The sequence below is a fragment of the Myotis yumanensis genome, unplaced genomic scaffold, assembly GCF_028538775.1.
Source record: "Myotis yumanensis isolate MYYU_CA2020_CCGP unplaced genomic scaffold, mMyoYum1.0.hap1 SCAF_14, whole genome shotgun sequence".
In the NCBI taxonomy this organism is placed as follows: Eukaryota; Metazoa; Chordata; class Mammalia; order Chiroptera; family Vespertilionidae; genus Myotis; species Myotis yumanensis.
Genome location: NW_027223765.1, coordinates 32,228,318 through 32,240,410, shown reverse-complemented (window position 1 = coordinate 32,240,410; position 12,093 = coordinate 32,228,318). Strand labels below are relative to the sequence as shown.

Here is a 12,093-nt window from a genome sequence, read left to right as displayed (position 1 = left end):
CCTTGGAGAGCCTCTGAAGGCCCAAGGATTCTGTCACTAACTCAGTGAATTTTGACAAGTCAGATCTGTGGGTTCAATTTTCTAACCTATGAAATGCTGGTACAGGGCTAGGTTAGTGGTTTTCAAGCTTTTCTGACTCTGAGCCACAATAAGAAACACATTTTACATTGGGGTATCTATACACACAAAATACAGAAAAGTTTCATTAAACAGCATCTTTCCATAGACTCAACTTATTAGGTAGAATAAACTTTGGTATTTTTACCATTCTATTTTCTTATTTTTAAAAAATGCCAATTGCAACACATGGTCCATTACCTACAGTTTAAATAACACCGAGTGAGTTCTAGGCTCTCTTTCACTATTTTCATTCTAATTGTATTTAATGCACTTAGGCTTAATATTAGCAACATCAGCCACAAAGGGCTAAATTTTTTTTGTCCTGTTTTCATAAAATAAAAAGTAGCACCTAAACAAACAAAAAAAGGAAAATAAAAGTGGCATCTATTTATTCCTGATGTGCCCTTACTCTTCTGCCAAGAAACCAGCACTACGGGGTTCCCACCATGAAGGGCTGTTTTCTGACCATTGTGCGTTTTTCTGGGGGTGCCCACACCTTTGTACAAATGTGTAGATTACACTTTCCACGGCTTCTGCTTGTGAATAAAAGATGCATCGATTGTTAAAAAACAACAAAAACCCCAGCTCTAAGCATACTTTGATCACCCAGAAAGTGTGCTTTAGGAGGCTGTTGTGAATATCAAATAAAGTGATTGTAAGTATTTAAGCATTTTAAATTGCTGTAATCGCCCTAGCCATTTTGGCTCGGTGGAGAGATCGTTAGCCTGCAGACTGAAAAGTCTCGGGTCTGATTCTGGTCAATGGCACATGCCTGGGTTGTGGGCTAACCCCCAGTAGGGGGTGTGCAGGAGGCAGCCAATCAATGAGTCTCTCTCATTATTGATGTTTTTGATCTCTCCCTTACTCTCTGAAATCAATAAAAATATATTTTAAAAATAAATAAATAAATTGCTGTAACCAAGTATAAGATATTAGTCAGGTATTCAAGTGGTTATTCAAAATCCTTACATCTAACACTTAAATAAAGCTATGTGATGCAACAACATGCAGTATTTTCACTGTATCTCAACTGTAAATGGCAAGCATGTGTGCTTTTAATATATATTTAATGAACTTAAGAGAGGAACCTCAGATTACAGGACAAATGCACTGAAGACTGCAATATAAAAAATAAAATCAGGAGCATCTTAAATGAATGTCTTTATAAAATCCCTGGGGGTAGAAAAGGGGCCTTTCTTTCTTTTTTTTTTTTTTTAAATATATTTTTATTGATTTTTTACAGAGAGGAAGGGAGAGAGAGAGAGAGTCAGAAACATCGATGAGAGAGAAACATCGATCAGCTGCCTCCTGCACACCTCCCACTGGGGATGTACCCGCAACCAAGGTACATGCCCTTGACCGGAATCGAACCTGGGACCCTTCAGTCCACAGGCCGACGCTCTATCCACTGAGCCAAACCTGTCTTGGCAAGAGGCCTTTCTTTACACAGCAGTAGACCCAACAACTTCACCAATATCAAAGAAAGATATTACCACCCCATCACCAGTTACATTAAATTCAAAAGCAACTAGAAAAAATTTTGCACAAATGAGTTTTTTTCGTAAACAGTTTAACATGTTTTCAAACGCAAAAGTTACATATATTATACTTGGCCTAGAAATTCTACCAATAGAAATATCTCAAGGAAATAAGTTTGTTAACATGTACACACAAAGATAAAGGGAACAGGAGGAAGGACCAGTACATACACTAATGCACTAATTTAAATTTTTAGAAAATCAGGAGTCACTTATTTTCCCCTGGGTATCTCCTATGCACACATGATGTATACATATTAATAAACCTGTTAAAAAATCACAATACATCTAACTATACCAGGGGTGGGGAATGCCTGGCCCAAGAGCCCTTATAAGGCCCACGAAATCATTTGGTCTAGCCCTGCCAAGGCATTAGGGGTGAGTTAATTAAATGTTTGACCAAATATAGAAGGCTAGTTTTTAAGTTGACAACTTAGTATGGCCCTCAAATGTTGCTATAAATATCTAGATGGCCCTTGGCAGAAAAAAGGTTCCCCACCCCTGAACTATACAATAGAACACTAGTCGGCTATTAAAAATGGTGATAAAGATCTTCATTAACATGGGAAGATGACCACAATGTACTCAAAAGATTATAGAACACTGTATGGTGTTTTTTCGTTAAAAAAAAGTTACAAGCATTTCTCAACTCTGCCCAGTTACACACCTAAATACTAATAATGGGCATCTCTGGGGTGATGAGATCCGCTAGCTCACACAATGCCTCTCTGGAAATTAGAACAAGATACTTCCTTTCTCCAGGCAGACCCCACGCTCCAGGGTACACAGCCTGGGGAGCTGAGTGTGAACTTCAGCCTCCACACACCACTCCCCTTGGAGGGAGGGAGGCCCTTAGATTGAGATAACTGGATAATATGGATAATTTTCATCTATTTATGCCACTCTGCACTGGCATACCATTACTACCATCAACAGAAATTTGCTGTTTGCTGACCAACATAATACTTTATTTTCAATTTTGAAAAAAGGTCATGCCCTCATCCTGTTAAAACTAATCCCAACTTGACTTGTACGGCCCTACCACTGCTCCTACAGAATGCCCTATCTTTTGATAATTTGTTCATGTTATCTATTTAAGGGCACATACAAATAACTCTCTACCCAGTATCACATAATACAAAGGTTAGATATAAGGAGGAGAAAAGTCATGCTAACACAAAGTGAAGATACTTATCACTGGAAATGGGAAGGCGATGAAGAAAGGAGGAAGTTCATCTACAAAAACTAATCCCTCTCGAAAATTCCTTCAGCAAAAGTTACTAGACTCTAGAAACAATAATTGTTCACTTCCCCACCCCCACTGAACTCTAGATGCAAGATATATTTCCTCATAACACTACTGGGTTCCCGAAAGACAGCCATTTAAATAAAAATTGTGAGCGATTACCATGCAGTTAGGCAAGGCATCTGTAAAATAATACAACCGCTGGACTGGGATTAAAGGAGAACTGGGTTCTTTTCTTGGCTCCGTGGAGTATGTAATTTTACTAGTACACAAAGCAAAATCACAACCTCTCCAGATCTCTCTTTTTTTTCCCTTCTCTAACGTGGGGGTTGGGCTAAAAAAAAAGCCCTCCAAGGCCCCTCTCGGCGGGTGATAGGACCTGAGCCATCCTCCCATCCACTCCGCAGGCGCCGGATGGCTGTCAGCAGCAACAGTTTATTTTCTAAGCCCATGCCTACTTGACTCTCTCCATGCTTCTCTTAAAAATGGGCCCAAATAGTTCTCAACTCTAGAAATTTAGTCTCACTCAGAAAAAAAAAAAGATGCCAAGACCCACTTACAAAATATTTTTCAAAAGGCCCACAAGGAGTAAAATTCGTTTACTGGATTCATTTTTCGGAAAAAATAAATAAATAAAAGAGAGAGGCACCCTAGAGCAGCACGACCCTGGCGAATGGTTTAAATATTTCCTTTAAAACAAAGAACTCCGGCACAGAAAAAGTGCTAACATAGACAACCATCACACGTCTCAAAGGCACAGGAAAACATTGTGATGTTCAGAGAGGATTTACTCCCCCCCCCCCCAAGAAACAGTTTTTCTAAGAAAAAACAAACCCAAAAACCCTGTAATTAAAAAGGAGTGAGTGTCTTCACCGCCCAAACTCAAGTGCATTTCCGGGGACGATGCACTTGTGCGATGAACTCACTCACCGCGGCGTCCGTGCAACCCACACGCCGCGCACCCGCTCGCTCGCACGCCCGGTCGGGCGGCCGCGTGGAGTCACAAGGCAGCGGCGGGAGCGAGTGGAAATTTCCTCTCCGCGGGCGCGGGGCAGGGTCTGGGTGCCCCGAGCCGCTCGGCGCCGCTGGCGCCTCCTCCAGGGCCGCCCCCGGCCGGCGCGCTCCGTACAAAGGAGGCCCGGGCGCTCGGCCCCCCGCACGCTCCGGGCTCAGCTCCGGGCTGGGGTCCCCGGCTTCCGGCGCCGCTCGCGGCCGCAGGCCCCGGCAGCACGTGCGCTCCGGGCCCGGAGGAAGCAGCCGGCGCGGCCGGGCCGGGGCTGCCCGCGGTCCCTCCAGCCTCGGCCGCGGGCCACGGCCCTCCCTCCCGTCCCGCGAGAAATGAATGGGCCCCGCGCTCCGCCCCGGCCCGGCGGAGAGTCCGGAGGCCCGAGGCGAAGACCGCGGCGGGCGGCGGAGGCGGCTCCTGGGGGCCCCCCGCGCGGGAGCCGCCTCCCGCTTTTCCTCGCCCATCCGACCCCGCCCGGCACCTCCCGCGCCCCGCCGCCGCCCGCTCACCCCAGCTCTTGGCGGTGCGCCCCAGGAACGCTCCGGTGGTCGGGTTGTAGAGGAAGAGCTTCCACTCGGCCAGGGTCTGGTGGAAGGACTTCTTGTCTTTCTTCGTCATGGTGGGCGCGCCGAGGGCGAGGGGAGCGGCGGCCGCGGGGCTGGAGGCGGCGAGGAGCGCGGAGGCGCGTCCCGGCTCGAGCGGCGCAGCCTGGCGACGGCGGCAGAAGGTGGAACAGCCGAGGACACCTCCTCACGGCCGCGGGCGCTCGAACCGACTGCGCCGCGCCGAGCCGGGCGGCCGCTGAGGCCGCGGGAGCCTGACGTCTCCGCCCGCCGCAGCCAATCCCCGCGCCGCTGCACCCGCGCCGCCGCCGCCGCCGCCGCCGCCTCCCGCCCGCGGCTGGCTCAGCCCCAGGCGGCGAGTTCGCCCCGCCCCCGGCCCCGCCCACTCCGCCCCGCCCCGCCCCGCCCCTCCCGCCCGGCTCAGTGAGTCCCGGCCCGGCTCGGGACCGCTCCGGGCTCCCCTCTCGCCGGCCGCTGAATGGGGAGTACGCAGAGCGGCTTTAAAAACCTCCCGAGCTTCATAGGATGCACATGTGTAATCAGGAGCCCAAGGTGGCGTCCCCCGCTCGCCCGCTTCTCAGGAGGAGGCGTCGGGGGAGCTGCCGGGGCAGCCGTCCTCGCGGCATCGTGCGGGCGGCGGCGGCGCGGGAGAGGCGAGCACGGAAACGACTCCGCCGGGGACGTCCTCGCCCAGCGCCCCGGTGCCTCCCGCGCCGCCGCCGGGCGGTGTCCGCTGGGCTCTGTGACGTGACTGGGACCGGCTGCTGTCCAGCCAGGACGCTGCCCACATGCTGCTGCCCAGAGAAGGGCCGTCCTCGCTCTGCTGACGGGTTTATTCCGGAATCTCGGGCGAATGGGCCTGTTTCATCCCCAATGTGCCCGTCGTCTTCATGAAACGGGGTGCAGGGTTTCTCCAGAACCGATCACGGAAGTCAGCATATGCGGCACATACTTTGCCGAGGCCTCTGGCTTTTCTCAGACACGGAGACTCAACCCACAGGCAGCCAGGGCTTCGTTCAGTGTGGACGCCGAAGGAACGTGCCCGGCCTCCCCGGTTCTCCGCGGCCGCGGGTGCTCCCCTCGGCCGCAGCGGAGGGTGCAGTCCACCTTCGCCGCCACGAGGCGGCGCTGAAGAGCCCCTCGCCGGGCGACGGCTGGGGCTGGATGGGAAGCCTTGAGGAGTTGAGTTTGGGCAGAAGGGGCAGGGTTTGGGGAAAAGGCTTGCAGCCTCTGTGTCTCGTTTTTCTCTATTAGCACATAAAAAAGTATGAATGGAGGAACGTAGCGCACGTCTTCGTGTTGGGAACGGTGCGTTAAAATCCGTCCAGGAATGTCCACAGCCTGCAGATGCTAAAGGACTGACACTGCTCGCTTCCTCACTTTGCGTATCAAAACTAGGAGTTGGGAATGACGCCTCCCACACATGGAAAAGAGATAGAATACAATATTATAAAGTGATTCCCCCCCCCCCCCCCCGCCCCACTCCCCGGAAATAGGAGAGCTAAATTTATCATTATGACCTTGGGAATAACCAAAATCCAGTTACTTTTGAGCCAAGGACATCAAAAGATTTGCAGAAGCATTTTGTAAAAACTGGCATGAAATTAGAAGAAAGCTAATATTGACACAGTTGATAATAGGCCTTCTCGTTTTTGGTAAGCGGGAAAATACAGAGTCTGTTTGGAATAAAATACAAAACCCATCTGCTTTATTTATTTTGGATGTGTGTGTGTGTGTGTGTGTGTGTGTGCATGCGCTAATAAACACTGAGAAATAATTACTTGGCACACACAAAGAAAGCATGGTAAGCAAGAACATTATGAAAGAGTGTTTCAAAGATAATGAATGCTGTCAGACATTTGTGATCTGTATATTTTTTAGTGGTGATTAATATGACTCATATTTAGTGATTTGTGGTTTTCCAAATGAGGATTTAAATACAAATATAATTCAGTCATTTCAAAACCCGTGTCTAATTTAATATAGTAACTAGATCCAACAGATTTCAGTTGGGAGAAAATTTTACATTCTGCTCCAAAACATGGGAACTATTTGTGTCTGACATCTGATACGTGAATGTTACCTGGAGAGAAAATACCGAGCTTACCAGGGGATAGTGGACTCTGAAGTCTGAGCAGATTTAATATAAAATTTAATGAGAGCTTTATTCCCTACAGGTTTATTTCACTATCCCTAAATCTCCCTTTTGAAAAAGAAATGATTGTGGTCTCTGTGGCCCAGCTGGTTAGTGCGTGAGGCTGTTATTCGAAAGGTTGTAGATTCGAGCCCCCCAGGGACACATCTGGCATTGTTAAGAAGTAAAATCCTTTGTGACTCTCTCCTCTACACATTCCCTCTCAGCCATTACCTGTGAGAGGCCTCCTCCACTAAAAGAGAAATTATTTTGCCAGATAGATAATGGAATTTAATATAAATTTTAGTGTAAGTATATTGCATGCAATATCTGGAACATACTTAGACTAAAAAAATTATTCCTGGCCATCTCAAATTCAAATTTAATTGGATATGCTGTATGTTTATGTGCTAAATCTGGCTATCCTACCTGTGGGGGATACCGATGAATCCCACTGTAATAACAGCAACAATCATTTATACATACTTAAGTCCTAGGCCAGTGATGGCAAACCTATGACATGCGTGTCAGAGGTAACACGTGAACTCATTTTTTTGGTTGATTTTTCTTTGTTAAATGGCATTTAAATATATAAAATAAATATCAAAAATATACATCTTTGTTTTACCATGGTTGCAAATATCAAAAAATTTCTATATGTGACACGGCACCAGAGTTAAGTTAGGGTTTTTCAAAATGCTGACACGCCGAGCTCAAAAGGTTCGCCATCACTGCCCTAGGCCCTGTGCCACTTGCTTAGTATCATTTCTTTTTTAATCTTCACAAATACCCTAAGGAAGGAGGTATTTCCTTAATTATATAAACAAGGAAACTGAGGTTTAGTGAATTTAAGTAACTGGGCCCATGGTCAAAAACCGATCAAACCACAGCACATGGGTTCAATGCCCACCTCCACCACCTCTGCCAGCGAATGATGGCAGACTCTGGGGACGTTTCACAACGCTGAGGAGACCGCATGAAAGAAACTGTTGTCGGCCAGTGATTGAGTGTACTCTCCAGTGAGCAGAATACATTTTCTACTTTCTATGGGCACAAATAAGATATTTGGACTCTTACTTTGCTAAAACTCTTAGTTTATTCCTGAAGTTTAAACTCCTGTGTACAGAAAGAAGTATTTCAGTTCTTATAGCAGCATCTTATTTCTTACCTGGTGTTATAACTGATGTCACTATGCTACTGAATCACTAAAAGGCTATTAATTGTCTCTCAGAGAAGAGATATTAAGATGTCCTTAGAGCTCTAGCCAGTTTGGCTGAGTGGATAGTGCTGTCCTGCAGACTAAAGGGTCCCAGGTTCAATTCCGGTCAAGGGCATAAGCCCGGGTTGTGGGCTCGATCCCCAGTAGGGGGTGTGCAGGAAGCAGCCAATCAATGATTCCCTCTCCCTTTCCCTTCCTCTCTGAAATCAATTAAAATTTATTTTTTTTTTTAAAAAGATGTCCTTCCTCACAAGCAGCAGCTATGATTATGTAGGCATGTTACTGTGCCTGAGAAACACAGTTGTGAATACAGACTTCTCTCCACAGAAAATGTACTTTCCCACACATTGATCTTAATACATTTTTTACTAATCCTTTAACAAACGGCATCTCTATATCCTTTGCAGATTAAAGAGCACACACTTGCATTATTATTATTTATTTATTATTATTTTTAATCCTCACCTGAGGATATTTTCCCATTGATTTCTAGGGAGAGGGAAAGAGAGAGAAATATAATGTGGGAGAAACACATTGATTGGTTGCCTCCTGCACAGGCCCTGCCGGGGAGAAGCCTGCAACCGAGGTATGTGCCCTTGACTGGAATCGAACCTGGGACCCTTCAGTCCACAGGCTGATGGTCTATCCACTGAGCTAAACCTGCTAAGGCTCAAACACTTGCATTATTGATAATTTTAAGTTAAATAACCAATGTTTTGACCCTGGCCAGTGTGGTTCAGCTGGTTGAGCATCGTCCCAAGCACCAGAAGGTCACCGGTCAAACATTTAATTAACTCACCCCTAATGCCCTGGCAGGGCCAGACCAAATGATTTCGAGGGCCTTGCCTGTGGGCGGGACGTTCCCCATCCATGGCCTAGAACAATGGTTCCCAACCTTCCTAATGCTGCGACCCTTTAATACAGTTCCTCATGTTGTGGTGACCCCCAACCATAAAATTATTTTCGTTGCTACTTCATAACTGTAATGTTGCTACTGTTATGAATCGTAATGTAAATATCTGATATGCAGGATGTATTTTCGTTGTTACAAATTGAACATAATTAAAGCATAGTGATTAATCACAAAAACAATATGTAATTATATATTCAATATGTGTTTTCCGATGGTATTAGTCAACCCCCAAAGGGGTCTCAACCCACAGGTTGAGAACCGCTGGCCTAGAATGACAGCTGTACAGCAGGGCAAGGGAGCAACTAGTTTTGAATGGACAAGGGTGTCTTCAAGTAGAAAGTTGATTCCACGCCACAGAGAGGGATTAAGGTCCTGGATAAATTTAGTCATATGGTGAAGGCATACACTTTTGTTAAGAAGGAAAATGGAAAGCAATTGAAAGCATCAGAAAACTATGTTCCAAATATAAAGCAAACTAAAATGTGGTTTTATTTTGAGCAATTAATAAAGTGTTGGAAAATGTCATTATTTGAGCTTGATGTTTGGAGCATTCTTATCTATTGGCACAAAGTTAGCGATATAGATTTACCTTTTTGATGCTAACTGAAGCATTTTGTTCAACAGTGAATACTCTTTACATAATCAAAATAATGTAATTGCAGTGTATTGGCTTTCAATACTTAGAATCAACTGAATGAGTATTCATAGAACAAATTTTTTTTGCCACTTTATTTTATTTATTTATTTTTACTGTCTATAGAATGAAATTTAAATGTTGTAGACTGCCCTAACCAGTTTGGCTTAGTGGATAGAGCATGGCCCACAGACTGAAGGGTCCCTGTTTCAATTTCCATCAAGGGCATGTACCTGGGTTGCAGACTTGATCCCTGGCCCTGGTTGGGGTGAGTGTGGGAGGCAACCAATTCACATCGATGTTTCTCTCTCTGTGTCTCTCCCCCCCCTTTCACTCTCTCTAAAAATCAATGAAAAAATGTCTTCCAGAGAGGATTAAAAAAAATTTTTTTAACCCCATAGAACTCTATCAAAAACACAAAACTATTTTATTATTTTTATATTTATTGGTGTGACATTGGTTAATAAATGTATATAGGCTTCAGGTGTGCAATTCTATAACACATCATCTGTATGTTGTATTGTGTGTTCACCATCCCACGTCAAGTCTCTTTCCATCATCATTTATCCTCTGTTTATCCTCTTCTACTCCCCCTCACCCCCCTTTCCCTACAAAACTATTTTTTAAAGGTTATTTATTGATTTTAGAGGGAGAGGAAGAGAGAGAGAAACATGGATTTGTCGTTTCATTTATTTATACATTCACTGGTTGCTTCTTGTATGTGCCCTGACCAGGAATCAAACCTGCAACCTTGGTGCATTGGGACTATGCTCTAACCAACTGAGCTACCTGGCCAGGGCCAAAACTATTTTCAGTCATAGAAAGGGCTAAGCCATTAATCAGTCTCCAGTGAGTTTTGGTATACTTTTGTTTGATATGTCTGTTACAAAGGAGCTTGCTAATTTAATTCAAATTTGAAACTAAAAGGATGTCACATGAAGTCATCCATTACCTAATCAGGCCCTTTGGACATGTAATATGCTGAAGTGATCCATACTACAATATTTCTAATCTTTCATGAATGGTACTAACTAAAGAGGGGAACAAAAAGAATTTCCTTGCACAAGGGCAAAAGAACTTACAAACAATGTGTCACACTTAGTCATAGTACAGCACACTTGATAGTATCTGACTCTCAAAATTTTGCTCTAGGCCTTTACGAAAGAAGAAAACTCATGGTCCCGATAAATTTGAGGTATTTGATTTCCTACTCAAGAATCCTTCATGAGTATTCTCGTTCCAAACCTGGCAGTTTATTTCTGACTGTTACCATAAAGGACTGAAAACTATAGAGAATGCGTCGTTTCAAATTGTACTTGATATGACAATAAGATAAGTACATTGCTCATAGACTCCAATATCTCTAGGGACGGGAACCTGGAGATCAGCTGGTTGAAGCTCCTCCGTCCGTCCGTCCGTCCGTCCGTTCACAGAGGCCTGGAGAGCCTGGAACTTCAGCCCACCGAGAAAGTCAGTGAGATACATAGTGACTAAAGAGCGTCAGCTCCTGGTGAGACCTTCCTTTATACTGTGCAGCTTTCTTAACTCAGAAACCCGCTATAAGAAATATCAGCGTTGAAAAAAACCTAATAAATCAGTTTAAAACGGGCTTTGTGTAAGCCTAGATTGAGTCTGCAGAAATGCTGTAAATAAAAAAATGTTGCCCTTCAGAGGTCAGGAATAATGACGGTAGACAAAATACTTTCCATATCCTGAAGTCTAGGGCATCCTTCTATGAATAAAGAAATGTGGTGCAGAAGAATAGCAGGTCCTATCTTTTCATATTCCATCTGTATTTGAACAAAGATATCTCACAAATAGTGATCAGGACTCATTTCCCTCCATTCAAATAAGCTATGGGTTTCTAGTGAGGTTTGCCAGACAACTCCGAGGGCAACGTTGGAGCAATTCAAAACTTCAATCCAGTTTTCTACTTGCCAGGACTGCATTCTCTGATAGCATTTCTCTGATAGCATTAATAAATAACCGACATTATTTATTTTTAAAAGCTCTTTTCCTTTCAGTCCGATGTTTTACTTTCAGTGGAAACGAACTGTGTTCTTTTAAGCGGGAACTATCTGTCACAGTCTGACTGAGAGGAACATGAGGGGACATTTAAATACCACTTTAGGCAATATCTCAACATTCTTTCCTAAGAGACTTGATAATGTCTCCAGGGGCGTGGGAATTGAAGTTCCTTGAACTAATTATTGTGTTGCAACCGACTCACTGTATGACCACAGCTTAATTGCTTTTACACAAATGCATTGTGTTCAAGGATACAGCTCTGCCTTACTGGGGATATTATGAGGAAAATGGTCTTGTGGTTAAACACTGGTTTGGGAGTTCAGAAAGCTCTGTAAATACATATTGTGTTCCAACTTCCTGCAAATCACATAAGCTTATATTAACTAATAATATTTCTGTGGCAAGAAACAGAAAACAAACTCAAGTGGATTTAATAAGGAGAATTTATAGGTGAACATCGCTTCAAGTCCAGAGGTCAAACCTTTGGAAAAGGCTTCACCCAGTGCCCATATAAAGTAAATACATCCTGGATACTTGCTCTCCATTTATTGGTTCCATTACCATAGGATTTGTTTCGAGAAACTGGGTCTACTTCCAGGTTCGAATCCAGAAGAAAAGAGACTCAACATGCTCAACAGCTTAAATAAAACTCCCAAATTCGTCTCACTGGCCTCTTTGGCCTCCTGCTGGCC

General features: G+C 44.7%; 1 protein-coding gene across 1 annotated transcript in view; it reads right to left on the bottom strand.

Moving 5' to 3' along the window:
- ATP1B3 (ATPase Na+/K+ transporting subunit beta 3) overlaps positions 1–4,697 on the bottom strand; it is a 38,727-nt gene extending 34,030 nt beyond the window's left edge. The window contains exon 1 of the mRNA XM_070433531.1: positions 4,420–4,697. Coding sequence (XP_070289632.1) covers positions 4,420–4,528 — 109 coding nt within the window. The 5' untranslated portion in view covers positions 4,529–4,697. The remainder of the gene's footprint in view (positions 1–4,419) is intronic.
- Positions 4,698–12,093: the final 7,396 nt, after the last annotated feature.